The sequence below is a fragment of the Crocodylus siamensis genome, chromosome 4 (genome assembly GCF_052110815.1).
Source record: "Crocodylus siamensis isolate JL-2025a chromosome 4, ASM5211081v1, whole genome shotgun sequence".
In the NCBI taxonomy this organism is placed as follows: domain Eukaryota; kingdom Metazoa; phylum Chordata; order Crocodylia; family Crocodylidae; genus Crocodylus; species Crocodylus siamensis.
The window spans coordinates 162,474,879-162,496,596 of NC_143398.1; the positions used below are offsets into that span (position 1 = coordinate 162,474,879).

Sequence of the window (21,718 nt, forward strand, 5' to 3'; positions counted from 1 at the left end):
GGTGTTCATCCAGCCTCCTCTTAAAGACCCCCAGGGTAGAAGCCAGCACCACTTCTCTTGGAAGTTGGTTCCAGACCCTAGCCACCCTGACCGTGAAGTAGCGCCTCCTGATATCTAGCCTGAATCTACCCTCTGCCAGCTTGTGACCATTATTCCTGGTCACTCCTGGTAGCGCTCGGGGGAACAGGGTCTCCCACAATGCCTGCAGGTCCCCTCTGACTAGTTTGTAACAGGCCACTAGATCCCCCCTCAGCCTTCTCTTTTGGAGGCTGAACAGGTTCAGGTCCCGTAGCCTGTCCTCGTAGGGCCTGCCCTGCTGCCCCCTGATCATACGAGTGGCCCTCCTCTGGACCCTCTCCATGCTGTCGACATCCCTCTTGAAGTGAGGCGCCCAGAACTGGATGCAGTACTCCAGCTGCGGCCTGACCAGTGCCGCATAGAGGGGGAGGATCACCTGCTTGGACCTGCTCGTGATGCATCTGTGGATGCATGACAAGGTGCGGTTGGCCTTCCTGACCGCATCCCCACACTGCCGGCCCATGTTCATCTTGGTATCAATGATGACTCCAAGATCCTTTTCTGCCTCTGCACTGACGAGAAGGGAGCTCCCCAGCCTGTAGGTACGGTGCTGGTTCTTCTTCCCCAGGTGCATCACCTTGCACTTGTCAGTGTTGAATCCCATCCTATTCTCATCTGCCCACCCCTGTAACCTGTCTAGGTCCGATTTGCAGCCTATTCCTTCCTTCTAGCGTGTGCACATCCCCCCACATTTTGGTGTCATCAGCAAATTTGAACAGGGTGCTTTTTACTCCCTCATCCAAGTCACTGATGAAGTTGTTGAACAGTGTGGGCCCAAGGACTGAGCCCTGGGGAACCCCACTGCCCACATCCCTCCAGGGTGAAAATCACCCATCCGCTACCACTCTCTGGGTGCAGCCCTCCAGCCAGTTAGCAACCCATTTGTCTGTGTAGATGTCGACACCACAGTCCCCCAGTTTTTTAATGAGAACAGGGTGAGAGACCGTGTCGAAGGCCTTCGGAAAGTCGAGAAAGACTACGTCCACTTCTACCCCTGCATCTAAGGATTTGGTGACCTGGTCTTAGAAGGCCACCAGGTTGGTCTGACAGGACCTGCCTCTAATGAACCTGCCTCTTGAAACCTCGTCTCTGGCCATGGGGGTGACCCCATGGAGGGGCCGCACTGGTGGCATGTGTAGGCAGACAGTGTGCTCAAGAGGGAATGCCCCAGGCCAGGGGTTTCCAACCTGCAGCACCGATACCAAAAGTGGCATGGGAGGTCCTCTGTATGTGGCGCACGGCAGATTGGGGCAGAGCAGGGAGGACAGCAGCAGACTGGGAAAGGAGCACAGGAAGCAGCAGAGCAATGGATTAGGCTGGGAGCAGAAAGCAGAGCAGCACATCAGATGGGGATCAGAGTGGTACTTGGGGAGGATGTGGGTTGGCCCCCATTGCCCTAGGCTGTGGCAGGGATGCAGTGTAGGCATACCTTTCCTGGCTTACTGTGTGAGTTAGGCAGCTCCTTCCATTTATCCGTACCTTGATTATCCTCTTGCATTAAATTGGACCCTCCCACCTCCTGTGAAAGTGTTTTGCACAGCACTTCCTGTGCCACAGGAGCTGATCATTGTGCCAACTGAATTCAGTGCTAAAACTGATGGTTAAATCTTCTGGACACAGCTGGGAAAGCAGTGCTGACTCTAGACTGCGGCTATAAGGAGTCAGATCTGCAGTCCTGCTTCTGGGTAATGACTCCATGTAGAGCAGGACAATAGAGAACACAGCAGTGGCCTCAGGGAAAGAGAAGTGGGTCATTGCATGAGGATGCAACCTTAGGAATTTCAGGGCTTTGACTTGTCTCCAGCCCTACTGCCATTTGCAGAGACTGTTCCCACTGGTCTGCCTGCACTGTTGGCTAGTTTGGTGTATTTCCAAGGGGGCTGGTGATGGTCTGTGACTTCCCAGCAAAAGTAGCGTCTCAACTCCATGGTAAAGCATTGTTCATCAGAGGCTGTCCCTGGAGGCCACTGTTGAAGCATTTAAAGGTAATCTGCCTGGTAGTTTCCTTGTTACAGGAACACAGAGCAAATGCAAGGCATTCGGTAGTTTGAGATGCTTTGTTTCCTGGGGCTGGAGTCCAGCAGTCCTTGCCTTTTGCAAAATGGAATTTGGCAGCCGGTGTGTCTCTAATGGGAATTAATTGCTGCTGCCTGAAAAGGCAGTAAATGCTAAGCTGCCGTGCTTAGTCACTGCTATGCAGGGGTGGGGCAGGGTGGGGCTGTGCTGCCCCATGGAGAATCCTTGTCCGTTGCTGGTGGGAAGTGGGGGATGCTGATGCTGTCTGAACTGGATAGGGTGGGGTCACATAGCCTGTAGCCCTGCTTGTTTGGGGAGTGAGGAACTGCCCAGAAGTTGGAACTCCTGCCTGTACAAAGAGCTGGCTCTGTGCCTAAGCCTCATGGCTGGACCACAGCCTCATGCATAAAGGAGAATTTCGCTCACAGGGGTTTTACACATGCAGGGACTGGAACTGCATGAGAGAAGAGGGGGAGACTCCTGCATCCTGTCACCCACCCTGTGCTGCCCAAGGCCCAGGCACAGCCTCTCCCTAAAAACTGTCAGCATCTCTTCCTGCCATGGTGCATCTCTGGCAGCCTGTGGACTCTAAGCAGGGTCATGAGCACTCAGCCTCATGAGCTGGGACATGTGGAACCAATAAACCTGCTTCATGAGGGGTCTCTTGCTCCCAGACGTTCTGCTCTGCCTCCCTGAAGGATGTCCTGGTGCCAAGTTGGGGTGCGTTTCCTTGAGTAACTGCATTAATTTATGAGGGAACTCAAAAGAGTGGGAGGAGGGCTGGGCAGCTGCCTGGCTGTCCCCTGGGATGTTGTAAATGAAGTTGGGCCAAAACCACGGCCATAAAATAATCTCCTGGACTGGAAATGGTCCAGTTTGGTCTGAAAGACCAAACAAGTTCCCCCTTCCCACCCCATAGGAAATACTCAGCTCTCGCCAACTGGCCTCAGGCCCTGCAGCTCATCCAAATAGCTTCTTAATGGCCTCCTCCACTGCCCCTGTTTATGCCCAGCTGCTGTCATTGTGATCCATCATTTAGGAGTCGGGAATGAGGGCTCAAGGCTGCTCAGGGTTTGGCTGGAGTGCATGAGGGAGGCAGTCTGTGCCTTTATGTCTAGGTCTGCTGGTTAGGGATGGGGTAGGCCTGGCACTGAGGAGTATGCAACTGACTGGCATGTGTGCATGTTCCAGGAATTGGAGGCACAAAGGATATGAGTCTCTTACAGAGAAAGCTACAACAGCTTGTGCTTTTTAGTTCTGGCAGGCCAGTCCCCAGCATGCCAGCCCACCCAAATGCTATGCAGATTAACTCATTAAGTAGCTAACATCTAATGGAGCTGGGTGCAATATGCCAGCTGGGTAGGATGGGGAGTGGGAAGCAGGGGAAGACTTGACTGAGGCTTTCTTCCCCGTGCCCTGTGACATAGGTAAGGTGCTTTCACCCCTTCTGCATCTTCATTCCAGCATATCTTCTGTATCTGCTCCACCCCCTGGCCACCCTTTGCATCCCCACCATTTACCTGCAGGCTAGCTGGGATTTGTCCCAGTCTGGTAGGAGAGCTCCACCCCAATGAACCTTTTTCCCAGGCCCACCCACAGTCAAACAGGCCTCTCTTGCTTTCTCTTCCGTGTAGCAGCAGGGTTATTTTTCCTCCTCCAGGAGAGGCCAAAGAAGAGCCTGCTGGGTCTTTGTGCTCCCTGTGGCTGCCAGTGATGGGGGGAACCTTGCTTTTCCTTCTCTGAGTGCTCTGTACTCTGTTTCAGGGAGGTGCAGTGGAGTGCAGATTAGTGCCCACTGGGCCTTTTAACTTGGGTAGGAATGAGGCCTATGAATTGGGGGGTGGTCCCTGCCATGATTCTGTTACCCTGGCACATAAAGGCACCCTTTCCCCCCAGAGTAGACCTGCCTGAGTAAAGGCCCTTTGCAAGATTGCCAGTCAAGAGCATGCCTGGGTTTGAGGGTGGGGGGGGCATCTGCTGTGTATTCCACATGTCCCCAGCCTTCAAAGAGGGCACAAGGAAGCCTTTGAATTCCTCACCCAACATGCAGCCTGTTTGCCTCTTGCCCATTGCAGCTCTCGCCAATGCAAAGCTCTCAGCTGGCAATGCCACACGACCTTTTCTATGCAATAAGGCCTACTAATAATTAGCAGCAGCATGTAGACAGCATCTTTCACACTGATGTGCAGCTGACTCACAAGGTTTGAGACAATAAAGATCTTGGTGAAACCAACAGCAGTACTTTCCTGACTGCCCTGTTCATTTGCCACTCAGGTGGATAACAAGATGGGCAGGGCAGCTCTTTCAGAAAGTGAACACATCCAATTTTAACTGTGTTGCTGTTCTGGTGGTGAATTGTTTGTTATCAGCACCTATTTGTATGCATAGGAGTAGTGCTTCAAAGTCCCAGTCATGCACCAGGGCCCCCATAGAGCTATACAGACAAAATAACAAAAAGAGTGGCTCTGCTCCAAAGTGCTTACAGTCCTGCTGAAAACATCCCCATGAACATCCATAAAGAAATGGCTGACCAAAATTCAATTGTTTTTTGAAGAAGGGGTGTCTGATAACAGTGGAACAGGATGGGGGTTCCTCTTTAGGGTGCTTTGGACTTGAAATGTGCTGCTGGCTGATGTACTTCTTATTCAGGATTTGTTTTGTGCCCTTGAGAGTCCCCTAAGTCCCAGTCTGCAGGTTGCAAATAGATTAAAGGAAATCATCCTCATGTTTCCCTTCCTTTGTGGGTCAGAGACCCCTTTGCTTACCTGAGCTGTGGTATGGACAAGATGAGGAACTACTGCTTTGGGTGGTAGGACCATCCCCCATGCTGGCTTCTCTGGGATCACTCCACTTCTTGATGCCTAATTTGCAGGGCACAAGCAGGACCTGAAGGTATTATTAGGCACAGTGCAATCTTCTAGAGATTCAACATCATAACATTAAGCTGCTGCAGCATCACGCCAACACTGATGGTGTGGTGAGGCTCTCCTTCAGAGCTGTTGTACATTGCTGTGCTGTTAGTATCTGTCATGATGAAGGGATAGAAAATCCTAACATGACCTCACCACCCAGCAATGTTTGAGAGTGGACTGTTTTTGCCATGTGACCACAAGCCCTGACCTTGGTGTTGTACTGCACAAGTGCACTGCATGTGACAAACATCTAGAGGCCTCCTTTCCAGATCCCCATTTCCTCTAGTGTTCCAGGAGGTCTGTGTGATGGCATTTGGGGTGGCCTCTGGGGGAGATGTACTAGATTGAATGAAGCACAATGTATGAAACCAGGCTTCCTTTGTTAGGGGATCGAATTCAGCCATTGCATCTGCAGAGAACTGTATGAGCAGCTCTGTTCCATAGGGCTGACCCCCTCGCCCCGGCTGTCCAGTCCATCAGTGTCCTATTCCCAGCCTGTCTGATGACACTGCACCCGGAGGCCCAAACTCTATGGGATTTCCCAAGAGGGGTAGTCTTTTATTTCAGATGTGCAGCACAATCCACTGGTGGCAGGAGTTGGGGTGGGGGGAGGGAGCAAGGACATAAAGTTTCTTCACTTGCTCAGACCCAGTTACAATCCTTGCCCTGAGCACAGCTCTTGAGTAGAGGCCATTGTGCCATGGGCATCTGTGATTCAGTGCTGCAGGGCGGGGGAGCAGCGGACAGCTCTTTCTGGCTGATCCCTTTAAAGGGTTGAATAAATGGAGCCATAGGTCAAGGCACACAGGACAGGCTTTGTTAGCAGGATTTTATGCTCTGGGGCATGAGGGGTGGGATTGCAGCTTGGCAGGAAATAGCCACGAAGGGCTTGCAGAGCTTTGCTCTGAACAGGCAGCGTAGGACTTGACAGAAAGACTGTCTGAGCCTGGCCCAAGCATGTCAGCATGGCGGGGAGAGCTGTTAGCTGCTCAGGGGCAGTTTTCTTTTTGCAGTGAGCAGCCACCACCAAAAACTGCCCCCTGAGAAACCACCACTGGGGCTAGGTTTTCTCTGTTGCTCTGGAACCAGGCACTGGGACTCTGTAGTGCTCCAAATCAGTGATGGTCACAGCCTCAACAGGGTTCATATTAGTAGCTGTGCACCTGATGAACTGGAGGGGCTGACAGAGGGGGTGCGCTTGCCAGCTCTATTCCAGGATATGAGCAGGCATATGAGCAGGCAAAGGTGTCTACAGTGTATATCTGATACATCAGTCTGATGTGCTACATACTGGTGCTACAGCCCAGCAGCCCAGCTTGGAACATTGCAGCTGTCTGGGCTACAGCTACACAGGCTTCAGTGTGAAGCATTCCTCATACCCATGTTAGTGTGATGGGACACTCCCAAACATGGGTGCTAAGGCTGAAAGGTGGAGTGCTTCACGCTTGCATAGCAAATGGTAAGGGCAGCATTGAAAGGCCTCGGGTCATCTGGCTGTGGGGAAATTGGCACCAGGGAAAGTTAATACATCAATAGAAGTGTCTGGGCTTGCCCTCTTTTGAGATGGAAAGTTGTTAGCGGCAGGGATTGTTTCGAGCCAGGTGCTATAAAAGCACAGGCCTTGCCTTCTCCTTCCTTACCTCCATGGACACTGCTTTCTTTCTTCGTCCTGGAAACCAAGGGTTAAGCCCCCCTTCCAGCACTTCACAAATGCAAGATGAGGTACATTTCCTTCATGGGGCATGTCTAGGTGCAGCTCCTGGCTGAACACTGGGGAACAGCTGGTAGAAAAATGTTTGTCTTCCATTCAGAGCTGCCCCAAAAGGCTGGTAGGGCAAGAGGGGACTGCAGAGACCAGACTCTTACTGAGCATATAAGTTATTGGTTGAATAACAATTGCTCTTGGCCTGAAGGTGGTGAATCCAGGGTCTTGCAAGCAGCTAAATGTTGGCAACTGATAGTCCTAGCACCAATGCTGATTCCATGCAAGTGATGGAGACAGATGGTATTTCTTTATATAGATCTCACTGCAGATGTGCGGTTGATGAGAGACAGGTATGTGTGTCAGATGGTGTGATACTTGCATATTGGTGTTAGATACCACAGGCTGGTGACTGGGAGTTTTATAATAACCTAGAGCAGCAGACACAGGTATCCATAGGTTGGGTAATGTGCACATTCCTAGTAGTATGGTGAGCCCTAACTAATGTTGGGGGTCCCTTCATGCTTGGTGTTGCACAAACCTGTAGTAAGCTTACAGTCTAAATAGACAAGGCAGATGGACAGCAGGGAGAAGCAGCATTGTAATCCCTGCTGCATAGATGGAGAATGGTGGCACGAGAAGACTTGCCCAGGCATTCACATAGGAGACACTGAGGAATGGGTAGGAGTTGAACTTCAAGACTTTGGAAATGTGGGTTTCCTGCTACTATCCTTCCTCTCCAGGATGAAATGCTCTCTAGGTGCAGTGCAGCACCACAGCAGCCCTGGGCTTCCTTTTGAGTGGGTAGAGCTGATGTCCAAATATCCCCTGTGATGCAGGGGTGGGAGGAGGGGGAACAGGCTTGGATCTAGTCCAGTTCTATGAGGAAAGCAGGGCCAGGCCATGTCAGCATTTGGCAGTGAGGTCTGGAACATTTATGGACAATAACAGTACAACAAATGTGTTGCTCCTTCATACTTCCAACCAGAAACCCTTCTCTATTGCTCCAGATTAGTCTCCAGACATTGGTCACTCCCTGTTTCCACCTCAGACTTGGTATTTGGCAGTAGCCCCTACATTGCAGAAACTTTTGCCCTTTTGGATTTGGTTGAACTGTCTTCCAATCCAGATTTCATGCTCTTGAGAGAACAACACTCCAGCCCCCATAGTCCTTATTTTAAGACTTGAACAAACAGACACTGAGGGGAAAAAAACAACAACTTCAAATCAGGGGTCTCAAAAGTGCAGCTATCTTCTCACTCTGGGCAGCCTCTGCACTTCCAGGGTGGAGAATAGGTTTAGGAAAGATTTGTATTGTTCTGGAACAGTATTTCATGTTTATGTACAAAGGCTGCTACCTGCAGAAGGGATATTCAACTTGAACCTGCTAAAACTAGGAGGGCTTGAGGCATAGCTAATGAGAGAGAGGAACAGGAGGCTTGGTAGATCTGCATAGCTGTTAGTTACATGAAGCATAGTGGGAGATGCTTTCAGAGGTGCCTTGTGGTTCTGATATGTAAAACATGTTTCCAATTGGCCACCAGTAACTAAAAGCGCAACCAAGCTGCAGCATTTAGATCTCCAAAATGTAGGGCATTTTAAAACATGGGATTTGTATTTGAAATTACTTCTGCCAGTGATACCACTTCAGTCTTCTGGCAGTTTGAGTTGCACCTGGGAGTAAAAGGGTTCTCCTAGCCTGATCTCCATCAGGGATAATCAAGAGAAGGGGTTGTGTGGTTCATCTTTTTCTGTACTACAGCCAACATCACAGCACAACAGGGAGGGATGGCTATCGCAGCTATTGATCCTGGAAGGATGCATCTAGACTGTAGTTTGGCTTTTCCTTCTTATGTACCAGCAGAACTTAAATGCTCTTCCTAGAGCTCAGCAAGTCCAACTGCCCAGCACCTCTGGAGGCATATTTCCCTGCACGGACATTACTACTGGGAAGATGCCCTTCTTCCCTGTACCTGTCTGCTCCAATATCAGCTGTTGCTGAGTCCTAGAGGAGAAAAGGAGGGGTAAATTGATGACTCCTGTTATTTATTTTTTACCCCCTTGGCAGATCTTCATCCACGTTGGTCACCTCGGACCCCTACCCTGATGGGGTCTGAGAGCCCTATGTCTTTCACCAAGGACCCATATGATACAGAAGGCATCGTCAGCACACTAGCAGGTACCGTCACCACCATCATGGGCAGCTCCCAGCCAGTTGTGAGCCGTGGCACTGCTGATAACCTCATCCCTGTCTACTGCTCCATCCTGGCGGCTGTGGTGGTGGGTCTGGTGGCCTACATTGCTTTCAAAAGGTAGGTATGAACAGTGCCTTGAGGCTTCAAGGGCTGGACGATTATACCCAGGTCTAGGGAAGGTTGTCATCCTTATGTTGAGACCCAGAGCAATCATAGCCACATTTTAAAGCTTTTTCAGCCAGCACCTAATGTCTGAAACATTTGATAATAGATTAGATGTAGAGTTCATAAAGAGGAATGGGAGAGTAAGTCAAAAGGGGAAACTGGCAGGTGGGAGGATGAAGATGTCAAAAAAGCCAGGGAAGCACATATTCCCTTAGGCCAATGGTTCCTGACTGTCTCTGGCCCATGTAGAGGACTAATGAGCAAGCAGCGTTTTGTCAGCAGTGTCATTATGTGCTCTCCCTGCCAACCTGAAGAAAGGTGGATCTTTGGAAAGCAAAATTTGCTGTAGCCAAGAGCAGTATTAGAAGGTCTTGTGGCAATGTAATGCCTAGGAGGCATGGGTTGGGGAACACTACTCTGAGAGTCTGAGTTACCAGGTTCCTGCATCCCAGGCAATCATTTACAGCAGAGTGAAGGATGAGCAAAATCAAAAGAGTAGCTTTTACACTCAGTTTGCCCTGGTAGAAATGACAGCACCTTAGAGGAGGCTCGCAAAGGCAGGAGTGGGAGCTGGATCTTCAATGAAAATCAGTGACAGTGGACTGTGATGCAGGGCAATGGAGCATTGGTGCCTATCTATCCCTTTGGCTTTCTCGCCAGCTCATTCTCCTTTCCCCACAGATGCTTTTAGTTGTGACACATTATGAAAAGCTGTCACTTTCAATATCTTGCACAAGCTCACCCCCTTTAAACTAGGATTTGCACCTGGCTCACATGCAGGTTGTGGCTGGTTCAGTGTTTGTGCAGAGGGTTGTGGTTTCCTCAGGTATCTGTATGCTGGAAATAATCCTGAATATACACTGCAACTCCAGGGAAAAAGCCTGCTGGTGTGACTCCAGGGACTCCCCAGCAAAGAGTTGGGCCCTGTATTGTCCTATAGACGTGCTCTCAATAGATGGACACCTGCAGACCAAATGTGCACTTATGTACATGCATGACTACATCTGTGCATTGATTCATATGAGCATAGCCACAGCCTTTCAAAGACAACATATCCCAAAGCTGTACACTGTGTGCAGTGTGTATGTGCAATGATCTATGTGTGCACATGGTATTGTGTGCATTTATGAGCACAAATCAATACATACACAGTCCTGTGTGCACACACTCATGGGGATAAATATTTGCAGGCATACAGGAACTGTATTCCAACTCCTTTTTCTGGAAGATTTCCATGTTTAAAAGAAAAGAACTTGGGCCTAGATCCAAAAAAGGCATTTAGGCACCAATTTCCATTGAAATTGAGGGAAGTTAGGCACATAGGTGCCACTGAGGATCTGGGCCTCAATTCTTTGCTGGTATATGTTAATGTTGATGTCCAAAGAACTGTAGAATTGCACACCATTGGAAAGCTATAGTGATTTTTTTTTTTCTCCTTCAAAATTAATTTGGGGCAAGTCTTTTAGAATTTACCTGTAGTGTCAGGTCTTTGAATAAAGGACACTGCCTCTATCCTGGCCACAATGGATTTGTGCTGCCTGACTCTGTGGTCCCACACACCTTACAATGCTGTTGGTCTCAATGGAAATGTTACTTATTATTTCTGCTTCACCGGGACTTAGTACTTGTCTGTACTGTGCTAAGGTGGAGCTTCAGGCGGGTAAGCCTGAACATGCCCTGTCCATGCCTCACCCACCTAAGAGTGCTGATGTGCTCCAGAGCTGGAAGTTCACTTGCATGAAGCTGCTCTAAATGCCCAGCATCTGCTTGGGGGCCCTCCTTTTCCTACAGATCTAAGAGAGGGAGCTGGAGACAAATCTGGAACAGCCTCAGGGATGAACTTCCAGCTCTGGAGTGCAGTGTATGCTCAGTCCCATCTTCTCAAGACCCAGTGCTGATGCAGTGTAAGCAACCCTCCTGGCTGCAGGGAGTACCCCTTTGTGGTGTGTCTGCATAGCACCTGGCACTATCCAACATGGAGCACAGCAATGCATCTGACAGTCAGAAGACAAATCAATGTGGATCTCTAATAATGATGGGTCTAACTCTCTGCTGCTTTGCTGCTGGTGTCGTCACTCATGCCAGCAGTAAATTGGTGTAAAATGCTACCAGATCACAACAGGGACAAGGCAGGGAGACCCAGGCTCCATGACTTGAGTTTATATGCAGTCAGATGAGAAGACCAGGAAGATTCAGGACCTGTGGCTAGACCCGTTATTTTATTCCCCTTTGCCACTTTCTTCTCCAGGTGGAACAGCTGCAAACAGAACAAACAGGCTGCCAATAACCGGCCAGTGAATCAGACACCTTCTCCAGAAGGAGAGAAGCTTCACAGTGACAGTGGGATCTCCGTGGATAGTCAAAGCCTTCATGACCAGCAGCCACAGACGCAGACCACACAGGGACAGGGTGAGGTATATCCACCATACCATGGTTTGGGAGGTGGGAATGGGGAGAAGTAGTTTTCAGCTGCTTCATTTGCAGGACAGAATAGAGAGGCATCAGTGAGAGTATGAAATAGCACAGAAGTGGGCTAACAAAGGGTCCTTGAAGCATTGGCAGAGAAGAAAGGGTCTAAAATGGGATGGAGGGTGGTGTGGGGAACTGTGGTCAAGACGGAGGCATTTATAGAGCTGTGTATGTGGGGAACCCAGAGCTGAGACTGCAGAGTGAAGGCTGGGGAGTCAATATACAGGATGGTGTAGGCCATGACCATCCACCACTGGGAGATCTCCCCATTCAGGTGCAGATCTGAAATTGTACTGTAGCCCAGATCTCTGGTCCCTCTTACTGCCCTGACTTCAGTTTTACTCATGGGCCCCTAATAACCTGGCTGTGTTCCTCCACTTCCATGTACAGCTCTGAAGGGAGATGGGAACCTGTATACCAGCCTGCCAGCTAACAAGCAAGAGGAGGTGGAGAAGCTCCTGAACAGCTCCACAGAGGATACCTGGCGTCACTTGGCTGGGGAGCTGGGCTACAAGGAGGATCACATAGACTCCTTCACTCAAGAGGAGTGCCCTGTCCGGGCCCTACTTGCCGACTGGGCCAGCAAGGACAGTGCCACTGTGGATGCCCTTTATTCTGCCCTGCGCAAAATCCAGAGGGGGGACATTGTGGAGAGCTTGTACAGTGAGTCAACTGCCACATCACCAGTGTGAAAGCCGGGTCAGGGAGGGAGAGGCGCTCCCAATCAGCTCCTCTGTGACCCCTACAGAGATATCACCAGGAAAGAAGATGTGAAGGAAACAGGGCTCCTTTGGGACCCTGCTATTTACAAACAATCCTGTATGCACTGACCTGTTATTTTCAGTATTGATCTCCCCTTTTTTCCTACTTCCCCTCCCCCATCTTCCCTCTCATGGACTGTGCGAGGCTGAAGCAGGAGGGAAGCAGCTGAGGGGAAATGGGAACGGATACCTGTTTCAGTTGTGTTGGCCCCAGGGGGGCAGTGGATTCAGAAAGTTCTGTACGTGTACAGCACCCTCTTGTGTGCCCCAACAACATACCGAGTGGCCACAACTGTTCTTGTTTGCTATCTCCCAGATCTCTCCTTGCTTTCTATTCCTGTCATCTTGCCCTTTTTCCCTTGCCTTCATTTTTCCATCCCAACGTTCTCCCACCTACTCTGCATCTCTCCCCCTCATTTCCCATCATCTTGTGTCCCCACTTGTTTTCCCCAGAATTGCACCTCCCAAGTTAAGGAAGATGGACCTGGCTGAAGGCCAAGAGGACTGGGTGGGTGTTGCAACTAACACCTGGTTGAAGAGGTTGTTCGTGGGAAGTGAGATGAGGAGTGGGGGAGCAAAAGGGTGCAGCTTAGAAGGAGCTACCCAGGGAAGGACATGGGGAGCAAATGATCTACTTCTAAAACCAGACATCTGTTCCCCTGGGGCCAGTTAGGGGCATAGAAGAGTAGGCCTTTTTTTTTTCTAGCAGTCCAGAGCTACACTGTGAATCATGAGCCTTGTGGCATGTATAGAGGGCAGTGGGGAAGCAGGAGGCTATTTTGTGGAGAGCAGTACTACAAGGGCATACATGAAATGTGTATTCCTTAAGTTGAGAAGAGTTTGCCTTGAGTGCTGGCAGTCAGGCTGCCTGACACATTAGGAAACAATCCCATTCCATACAGAATAATGTCATGGTTTCCTGCTCAGGTTCCCAGATTTCAAAAGCCAGCCAATTAGTTTAGATAGTGATCCCCCATAGCCAGACAGTACCTATGTTGGAGGGGAAGTGCTCCACATATGAAATGGCTGGGAAATTGCTTGCACTGGGGAGATTGCAAACCAGAGGGCAGAGAATGGTCACCATTCTTCACTCAACGTGTGTACCTGTAATCACTGTACTGCCAACAAAGAGGGCACTTGCACAGCCACTGACCCAGAAGCCATCCCAGAGCTGTTACACCTTGCACTGTGTCCTTCCTGATACTAGTGAACCAGCCACTGTGGGCTGCAAAATAATCACATTTGCTCCATTAAATGGAGAGCTGCGGAGGGGAGAAGGTCCTCCAGGTGGCCTTATTGAATGGATGAACCAGGCTACAAATGCATTGGGTAACTCACTGGGGATCACCAGCAACTCAGATTAACCCTTGGGGGATGAACTAGTCAGCTTGGTGTTACCCAAGTTTATAACAGCCTGTGCTACTGGACTCAGGGTTTCTTCCTAGTGTCCTTAATGACAGTGTTAGTGATGGATTCTGTTTGGTTCTATGCAGGTCCTTAGACCACACCCATCAACAGTACCAGAGCTGGTGAGAATGAGTTGTAGACCTGGTTCAGAAAAGCTTTCAGATGCTCAGGTGGCTTTTTCTGAATTATCTGATGCTCTTGGTATTGGAGATATCCCAAGAACAGAGTCCTTTGTTTATTTTGGGACTTCCAGGGCAGCCTCAGGAAGCAGCAGATGCAGCAACATTTTTAATGGAAGGGAAAAGGGAATAAAATTGATAGAGCTTTTTCCCGACTTTGGAATAGGCTTGAGTAAAAGCTGGTGGTAGGGTTGAGAGGGAACCTTTCTTACTTTTCCAAGCCCATTGGGCCAGACTCTCAGTTTGTAATTTCTTCTTCAAGAAAGGAATTTCTAACTACAAAATCATCTAGGAATCAGCTGTTATTTCCCACCCGTTGAAGGAAGCTACCGGTTTCTGGCTCTTGTTCCTAAGAAACAAATTGAAATGCAGCTCAGGGCAGGTGGCATCAAATGGTATTCATACTGTTTCTGCAGATGATCTACCTCCTGCCTTCACTGAGTTGCTAGCATGGCAGATAGGAGGGGGGAAGTGACTTCAAGTGAGCTGTCCTGATAAATACAGGATGGTACTGAACATACCTCACTCTACGTATCTTGGGATCTGCACATGCTGGCTTTTGAACTGCAGCGCTCCAGACATCTGCAGGGTACATCATTGTGACCACCCTTTAGAGTTTCAGGAAATAACACTGACAATGACTCAAGAAGTTGTGATGAGGAAGAATTCATAAGTTGCCGACTGACTGGAGAGAGGAGGACGCAGAATGTGAGCACGGCTGTAGAACATGGATCTTTCACCAGTCGAGGGGGTGGAAATTAGAATCACAGGAAGATGGGGCTGGAACGGACCTTGAAGGTCATTTAGTCCAACTGCTGCTCAAAGCAGGATCATTCCTATCCAAATCATTCCAGACAAATGTTTGTCTAACCTGCACCTAAAAGCTTGATCAAGATTCTGCAGCTATTCTGGTGTTTAACCAAATGCATAAACTTAAAATCAAGCCTGAAAGGGTTAGAAAACTGAAACTTGGCTGGGTGTTCGTTTGTTGTTGGTCTGGTCCTTCTGAGTAACCAGGACTAGCTGGCAAAAATTTTGGTGACCTGCAAGATGACTTCATACCATTGTGATCTTCACTGAAGGCAGTGTTTGGATTCCCCTGCCTGCACCTCTTATCCACACTGAGTGGCACCTTTCAAGGAACCCCACTGAAGACTGATAGACCAAGGTGCAATACAGTGTAAATAAGAATCTGGCCCTGAGTGTCCCTTGTTCTCCAGATGTGATTTATTGGAGTAATCTGCAACACCCCTATCACCCTACATCCAAACGTCTATTTCTGGTGCTAGTGAAGAATTGTAACAAAACAAAAGGAAAGATTCCCTGTGCTTGTTCCTCTCCAATCTGGCATCATCCTCCAGGCTTCAAGCCAACAAGTCCATGCTCAACATCTGTAGACTTGCTAGCACATAAAGGGGCCTGATTTTTGGAATCCTCAGATGGTGTCGATCTTGAAGGGGATGGGAGTGCTGTCAGAGGACTGCTAGTTCAGGTCTTGCAGTGGTAGGGTCCATGGTGAAGTCCGTGATTCCACAGAGGAATTGAACTCTATGGATTAAATCTACCCCGTGCCAATCCTGTGACCTCCGTAGGTTACAAACAATATAAATTTCCAGAGGAAAGTCTGAGAACCTGTGAGGTGTGTAATTTGGGCTACACAAGTGATGGTAAATGAAGAATGACAGGCTGTTGAATTATCCTGCACCTACAGACCTTCTGTTTGCTTCCCAGCTCAGCCAGAAACCCTCTCATTAAATGAGGAAGAAGATGCTCCCCACCCACATGAAACAACAAAGAATTGTAAATAATACTGTGTTGATTTACTAACTGCTAAATGTTTTTACGTGTGAAATGAATTATAGTGCTAAAGAGCAGGTGGCCTTGGGATTGCTATCAGGGCTTCTGCTCATAACACAGCCTTAGCATGTGGTCTATCTGTTGCCCGTTCTTCCACAAAGATTCTATAGTAATATAAGTGGCACCAGTCGGTGCCCATGAACTGAAGGGCCTCTTGGTGTCTCTCTGACAGATACTGTTATGTCAAAGTTTGGTTTGTTCACATCTCTGCCTTGCAGGTTGAATTTTATTTTATGGAGTGTCTGTTTGTTACATCTTTGTTTCTGGCTGTTATGGATAAAAGAGACAAAGGGAAATCTGATATATGTACACTTTTTGTTAAAAAACCAACAAAACAAAACAAAACAAAAAAACGACAACAGCAGTGCTGAAAGTCCATATGAACCTGACGAGATCATCAGGTCTTTACAAGGGAGCGGTTGGAATCAGGAAAGGTTCGCAAGGATGTTAAAAGCCCAGATCTTATTTAAAAAGTCAGTGGAAGTTGAGTGCCTAACTCCCCTAAGAACTTTTGAAAATTTCACCCATGGCAGTTTAAAAAATAATGCCAGCTGAAAGTTGGGCTTCCAGTGTGGGATTTTGAACCAGGGCAAACACCCAGATCCCCAAAGGTATTTAAATACCTAAAGCCTTTTTGGCTTTTATGGGAATTTGGCCCTAAATTCCATGTGTGGATCTGGGCCTATGTAAGGAGCATAAGCTGTGGAACAGAATCATGGGGTTGAAGGGGACCTCAATGGTTATCTAGTGTATTCCCTGCAGCGTTACAGAATGACTTCCCAGACAAATGCCCATCCAGCCTCTTCTTGAAAACCTCCAGATTCCACAGCTTCCCTGGGCGTCACTATTCAATCCCATCAGTTTGCTGTAGGGGTTATAATTCCAAGTCATTTCAGTGCTTTCAAGAAGTCCTACTCCCAAGACCATATTTAGGCAAACAGTGAAATAGCCTGATAATGCTTGTTCCTCAGCCCCTCAGAGAATCAGGTGATTTCCCCAGGTGCTTAAATTTTGGTTTTGGAACCAAACTTTGAGGTCTCCATTTTTTTAAACTTTTGCTTGTTCAGTTGTTTCATAAATTTCAGAAAATGTATTAACATAGTAGAAATGTCCTCACTGACTTAACATCCCAGCCCTGCCCTGCCAAGAAAAAGTAAGAAACATATAGTGGAAGCAGAAAAAAAATGGACTAAAACATTCTCCCATCAGTGCTGTAAAGTTTTTCTGAGCTGATTACTAGTTTGGGCACTATCTTTAGGGTGCAGACAGAAGTGACAATTTTCACTTGAGCTGGAAGCCTTTAACCATGACCAAACACAAGTGCACAGCTGCAGATCGCTTAAAAATGGCTGATCAGGCAAAAATCTGAACCCTCATTGTGTGAGGGGTCAGATGAAAACATTTCAAAACATAGTGCCTTCTGTAACTTCTGTCTGCGCTGCCTCCCAGCCTTGAGCTGGTTTCAGAATGGGAAGGGGGAAAGGGAGTGGAGGGAATTTGGTCTGAGGTTTGTTCAGCCCCTGCTGGAGATGGGGCAGGCATACTGGAGCCCCCTTGAGGTGGGGGGAGGGCTCCAATACACCCACCCTACCCTCCAGCACTAGATGGGGAACCCCTAGAATGAGCTCCCTTCCCCCCCTCCCATTCTGAAACAGGCTGGGAGAGAGGAGGGGCCAGCAGCTAGATTCCCCGTCCCCCTGGGACCAACAGCGAACTTCTGTCTGGTCGGGGGATCATTGTAGCTCAGAATGCTTCCTGCAAAGTGTTCTCAGTCACAGCGTGGCGCTACACTTCTGTCTGCACCCTAAAGTGCTTGATTTCCAGAGGTGGTATGCAGCATTTCTGAAAATCTGGCCCCTATAATATGCTTCCTTCCTCCTCCCTAAATCCAAAACCATACTAGGAAGATATTCTGGACAACAGTACTGCACCAAGACGTAAGATTCCAAAACTGAAATTTACCAGTTTAGGTTCAAACTATGGACAGTGCAAAAAAAAAAAAAAAATCAGACACCAGAAACAATGAATCCAAAAATATTTGAAACGGAAATATTTACTTTAATAGTCTCTAATGTTGTTTGTAAAGCAAGGAAAGAATTTTTTTTTCCTAATTTTAATGTTGACACTATTACTTATGTTTGTAGAGCAGCAGATTCTGGGAGGTTGTATTCTTCTCTGAACTGTGCAATACCTTCCCATCACAAAGTTAACAGCTTTTCTTCTGAGTTGCCTTATATTGGAGACTGGCTGTATTAGTTTCAACTTACGTATATTTTAATATAGACAAGATACCTACAGAAAATGCTTCAAAAAAAACAAAAAAACCCACCAACTTTGGACCCAACTCTGTTTTTGGAATGCGGATCAAAATTTTGTGTTCCCCAGTTTTTTTCCCCCACCAGGAAACAGGGTTTTTTTCAATCACACATGACATTTTTCACAGGGAAATATCATTTTGGGAGTTTGTCTATTTTTAAAATGGAAAATTTCAGAACAAAATTGTCCATTGGTTTCACTGTGGAATGCCATGTTAGGTTTGATTTCCAAAAAAAAAGCAAAATGAAAACAACTTAGAAACAGACATTGAAATTAAAATTGGAGAGAAATATACATTTGCTTTATTGCTTTGTTTGACATTTCCAGGGAGATCCAAATCTTTGAACAAAACTTGATTCACAGGTTTTCAACCAGCTCTAAATAGCAATGTACTGTCTCCATCTTTTATTTTTAATCACCAAGGACATTTGCATGAAAACAGGAATTAATTTTTTTGGCTGGGCTTTTCAAAGTACATGCTGAAAGTCCGTCTCCATTGCTGCAATATTTGATCAGCTCCTGGTTCCTTAATGCATCTGGCCTACATCATCTCTAAGACAGGAATATGCTGTTTTCTTCAGGTTAAGGATGAGACATAGAATATCAGAGTCATTCAGGTACATTTCTGGCACTGACTTTGAAGATCTGACCCTGGATGAGTTGTCCCAGGTTAGAGAGGCAGCTCCTGGAAGAGGAGACTGATTGAATTCAGATCTTCCCAGTTCTAGTTAGACCTTTTAACTACTGAATTGCCTTCTTCTACTTTTGCTCCCGGTCACATCCCTCAAACTCTCCCTTGTTCTCTCTGAAGCATTATGTATATATTCTGCCTTCAATCTGTACCACAAAGCAGCATTTGCATATTTGAACCAGGATTCCTAAAAGCAGAAAACAGATCAAACCATTTCTAATTAAACACAGATCCTAAATGGTTAACCCTTTAAATTCTTCAGACACACATATGAGGAGCATTTTACGCCTCAGTTGAAGGGTTCTTTGCAGTCTTTTATGAGCAGGGATCCTGGTTTTCTCTGATGTTTTTCAGAAAGCCAGCCAATTTTGGGTATAAAAAAGTCACTCACAATCCACATTTTTCCATGTTTCAAATGAAATACCACTATATGCATACCTATAAATTAGTGGTGTTTAATTTAAACCATGGAAAAATGTGGATTTGGGGTTACCTTTTTTTAACCAAAAGTCGAGGGTTTTTTTAAATTGGAGAAAACCAGAATCCCTGCTTATGAGCTGCAATGAGAGCATGACGGGAGGGGGCAGCTAAGCAGCCTGTCAGGAAGCAAGAGAAGGTGAGCATGGTGAGTCTAAATGCAGAAAAACTTGGGAGAGGAATTGGAGTCTTATGGGTGAAAAGGATGCCTCACTGGAAACTAGGTGGTTTCAGAAAGCCTCTTCTCCAAGGAGACATGGAAGGGAAGGGAGAAGATGGCTTCTGTGTAAAAGGGAAAGCACTGGTTTGGTATCAAGTGATAGCTTTGATGGGTATGGCAAGGCAGGCACCTTGGCAGGGGTGAGCAGCATGAACTACTAGTCTGAACAGGAGAGGCCTCTTCCAAAGCAACCTGTAATTCACTGCTTGCCATATCCCAGGTAGATGCTAAGAAAGGGACTGTGTCCAGAAGCATACAATGGAGGTTTCAGGAGAAGGAGGGGGCAGAGCCTCAGCTGCAGATTCTTAGGAACCAAAAACCCAGTGTTCATGCAAATCTCATTTTGTCTTTCAAGACAATGGGAAAAGAAGCATCTCAAGCGCAAACTATTTCTGAGACCACACACACACACCTCCTCTCTCTCATACCACCCCCAGCCAGAGAATTTGGCCTAAATTCTGATCTCAGTTGCCTTGTGTAAATCCAAAACAATCCCAATTAGGCCTAATGGAGCTATTCTGAATTTGCAACTTGGCTTTACTTGAGATGACTCCAGGTTCAGACCTGTTCTACATGCACATGTTGCCTGGGCTTAATTCAAAATCATCTTAAAAAGCAAAAAGTCTTTGTGGATATTATTAAATTAGCATCAAACTGGCTGACTGTGGTTTGGTTTGCCTTGGCAAAATAAAACCAGCATAAACTGGACTTTAATAGAATTAACAATGATCAAAGTAGGTTTTGCTCACTTCAAATCAAGTTGAAAGTCACATTCAACTCTGTGTAGGCTTTCCACAGCTAGAATTGAGAGCAAAATCTGTTCCCTGATCTCCAGAACAACATTTCCATGGACTCAGGTTCCCACTGCCATAGGTATAAAATCCCATAACCAAATTCCTGCCTAGAGACAAAAAAACCTATGGGAAAAATAAGCCAAAGTTACTGCTCTTTGAGATTTTTTTTGTGTCCTTTTTTATAATGTTTTTATTGTACAAAGAAAGTGTGTTTCTCTTGTTAATACCTGTTATTGTACTGTCCCCAGGGTACCTCTGTAATACCAATGCCAATTTATTAGAAATTCTTACACCAAATAAATATTCATGTAATAGAAACATTTGATTCGTCCGTGGCTTTTGCTGTGATTGCTGCCAGTGGTGGGTGGTGGTGTTTGCATGGACGGGTGACAAGGGTCAATGTAAGAGGTTTGTGTTGTAGGTCTGTGAATGAGCTTGCAACAGCTGTGTGGGTAATTAGCCCTGTGTATTGTTCAGTCATGAATAAACAGCATCCAGCATTAGTGCATCTTATATGTATTTTGTCTGCAATTGCTTTTGCTGTCATTGAAATGTGATTTTGTCCTTGTGATGATTTGCATGCACATGGGAATATATTGGTGCTTTGTACAGAGTAGTGTGTTTCATTGATGTTTGTGTCTATGTGCTTTCTGGGCTGTGTGTTTGCATTGCTTGGATTATATGTTTATACCAAGAGGCGTTTTGGTCTTGTGAATTCTAAATCACAGAGCTTCCAGTTAGCTTGCTCTATCATTTTACCCATCCATACCTCAGCTTCCCTAGTGAGGATGATGAAACAAACTAGTTAAATACAGCTTGAAAGCTAGCTTTAAAATAGTTTAATAGCTTTAAATTAGCTTTTCATTTGTTTCTTTATAATAGAAATGAAACCTGGAAAGGGGTTTTAGGGTTTTTTGCCTTGCTTCTTTTTATCTTAGAAATAACAGGAGTGAGGAGACTGGTCTTAATTGGTTTTAGAGAGGATTTATCAGAAGTCTCAGATGTGGATGGTGAAGATTCAATCTCAATGAAAGGAGCAGGGTTCAAGTATTTTAGCAGAGACTTCCTGTCTCTGTAGTGTCCATTGGACTCTCATTTAAAGAAGCAATAACAGAAGCAGAGACATAAACGATTTCATCAAAGACTGCTTCCCCCACAGTAGTGTTGCAGCTTTCAGCTTTGGGATAGAACAATTTCATTATTTTTCCAGTTACCATATAATCTTCCTGTGTAGTCAAAACCTCACTTCCTAATTTTTTTTTAAAAGCAAAACCAAACTACTTTCCCTTCCACCCCCCCACATCTGCTTTCAAGTTATATTTATCTATCAGCAAAAAAACATAGGTTACAAACCCAATTATTATTTTGATGCATTTACCTTAAAGCATCTGATTCTTTACCACTGACATCAAATGGGTGTTTGTCACTGATTTCAGCGAGCAAAGGATTAGGCCCTATAAAGATTATTATTTATACTTA

At 46.8% G+C, this 21,718-nt stretch overlaps 1 protein-coding gene across 1 annotated transcript in view; it reads left to right on the plus strand.

Moving 5' to 3' along the window:
- Positions 1-20,903, plus strand: part of NGFR (nerve growth factor receptor) — a 43,041-nt gene extending 22,138 nt beyond the window's left edge. The window contains exons 4-6 of the mRNA XM_090044697.1: positions 8,777-9,020; positions 11,317-11,477; positions 11,928-20,903. Of these exons, the coding sequence (XP_089900823.1) occupies positions 8,777-9,020; positions 11,317-11,477; positions 11,928-12,229 (707 nt within the window). The 3' untranslated portion in view covers positions 12,230-20,903. The remainder of the gene's footprint in view (positions 1-8,776; positions 9,021-11,316; positions 11,478-11,927) is intronic.
- The last annotated feature ends 815 nt before the right edge of the window (positions 20,904-21,718 follow it).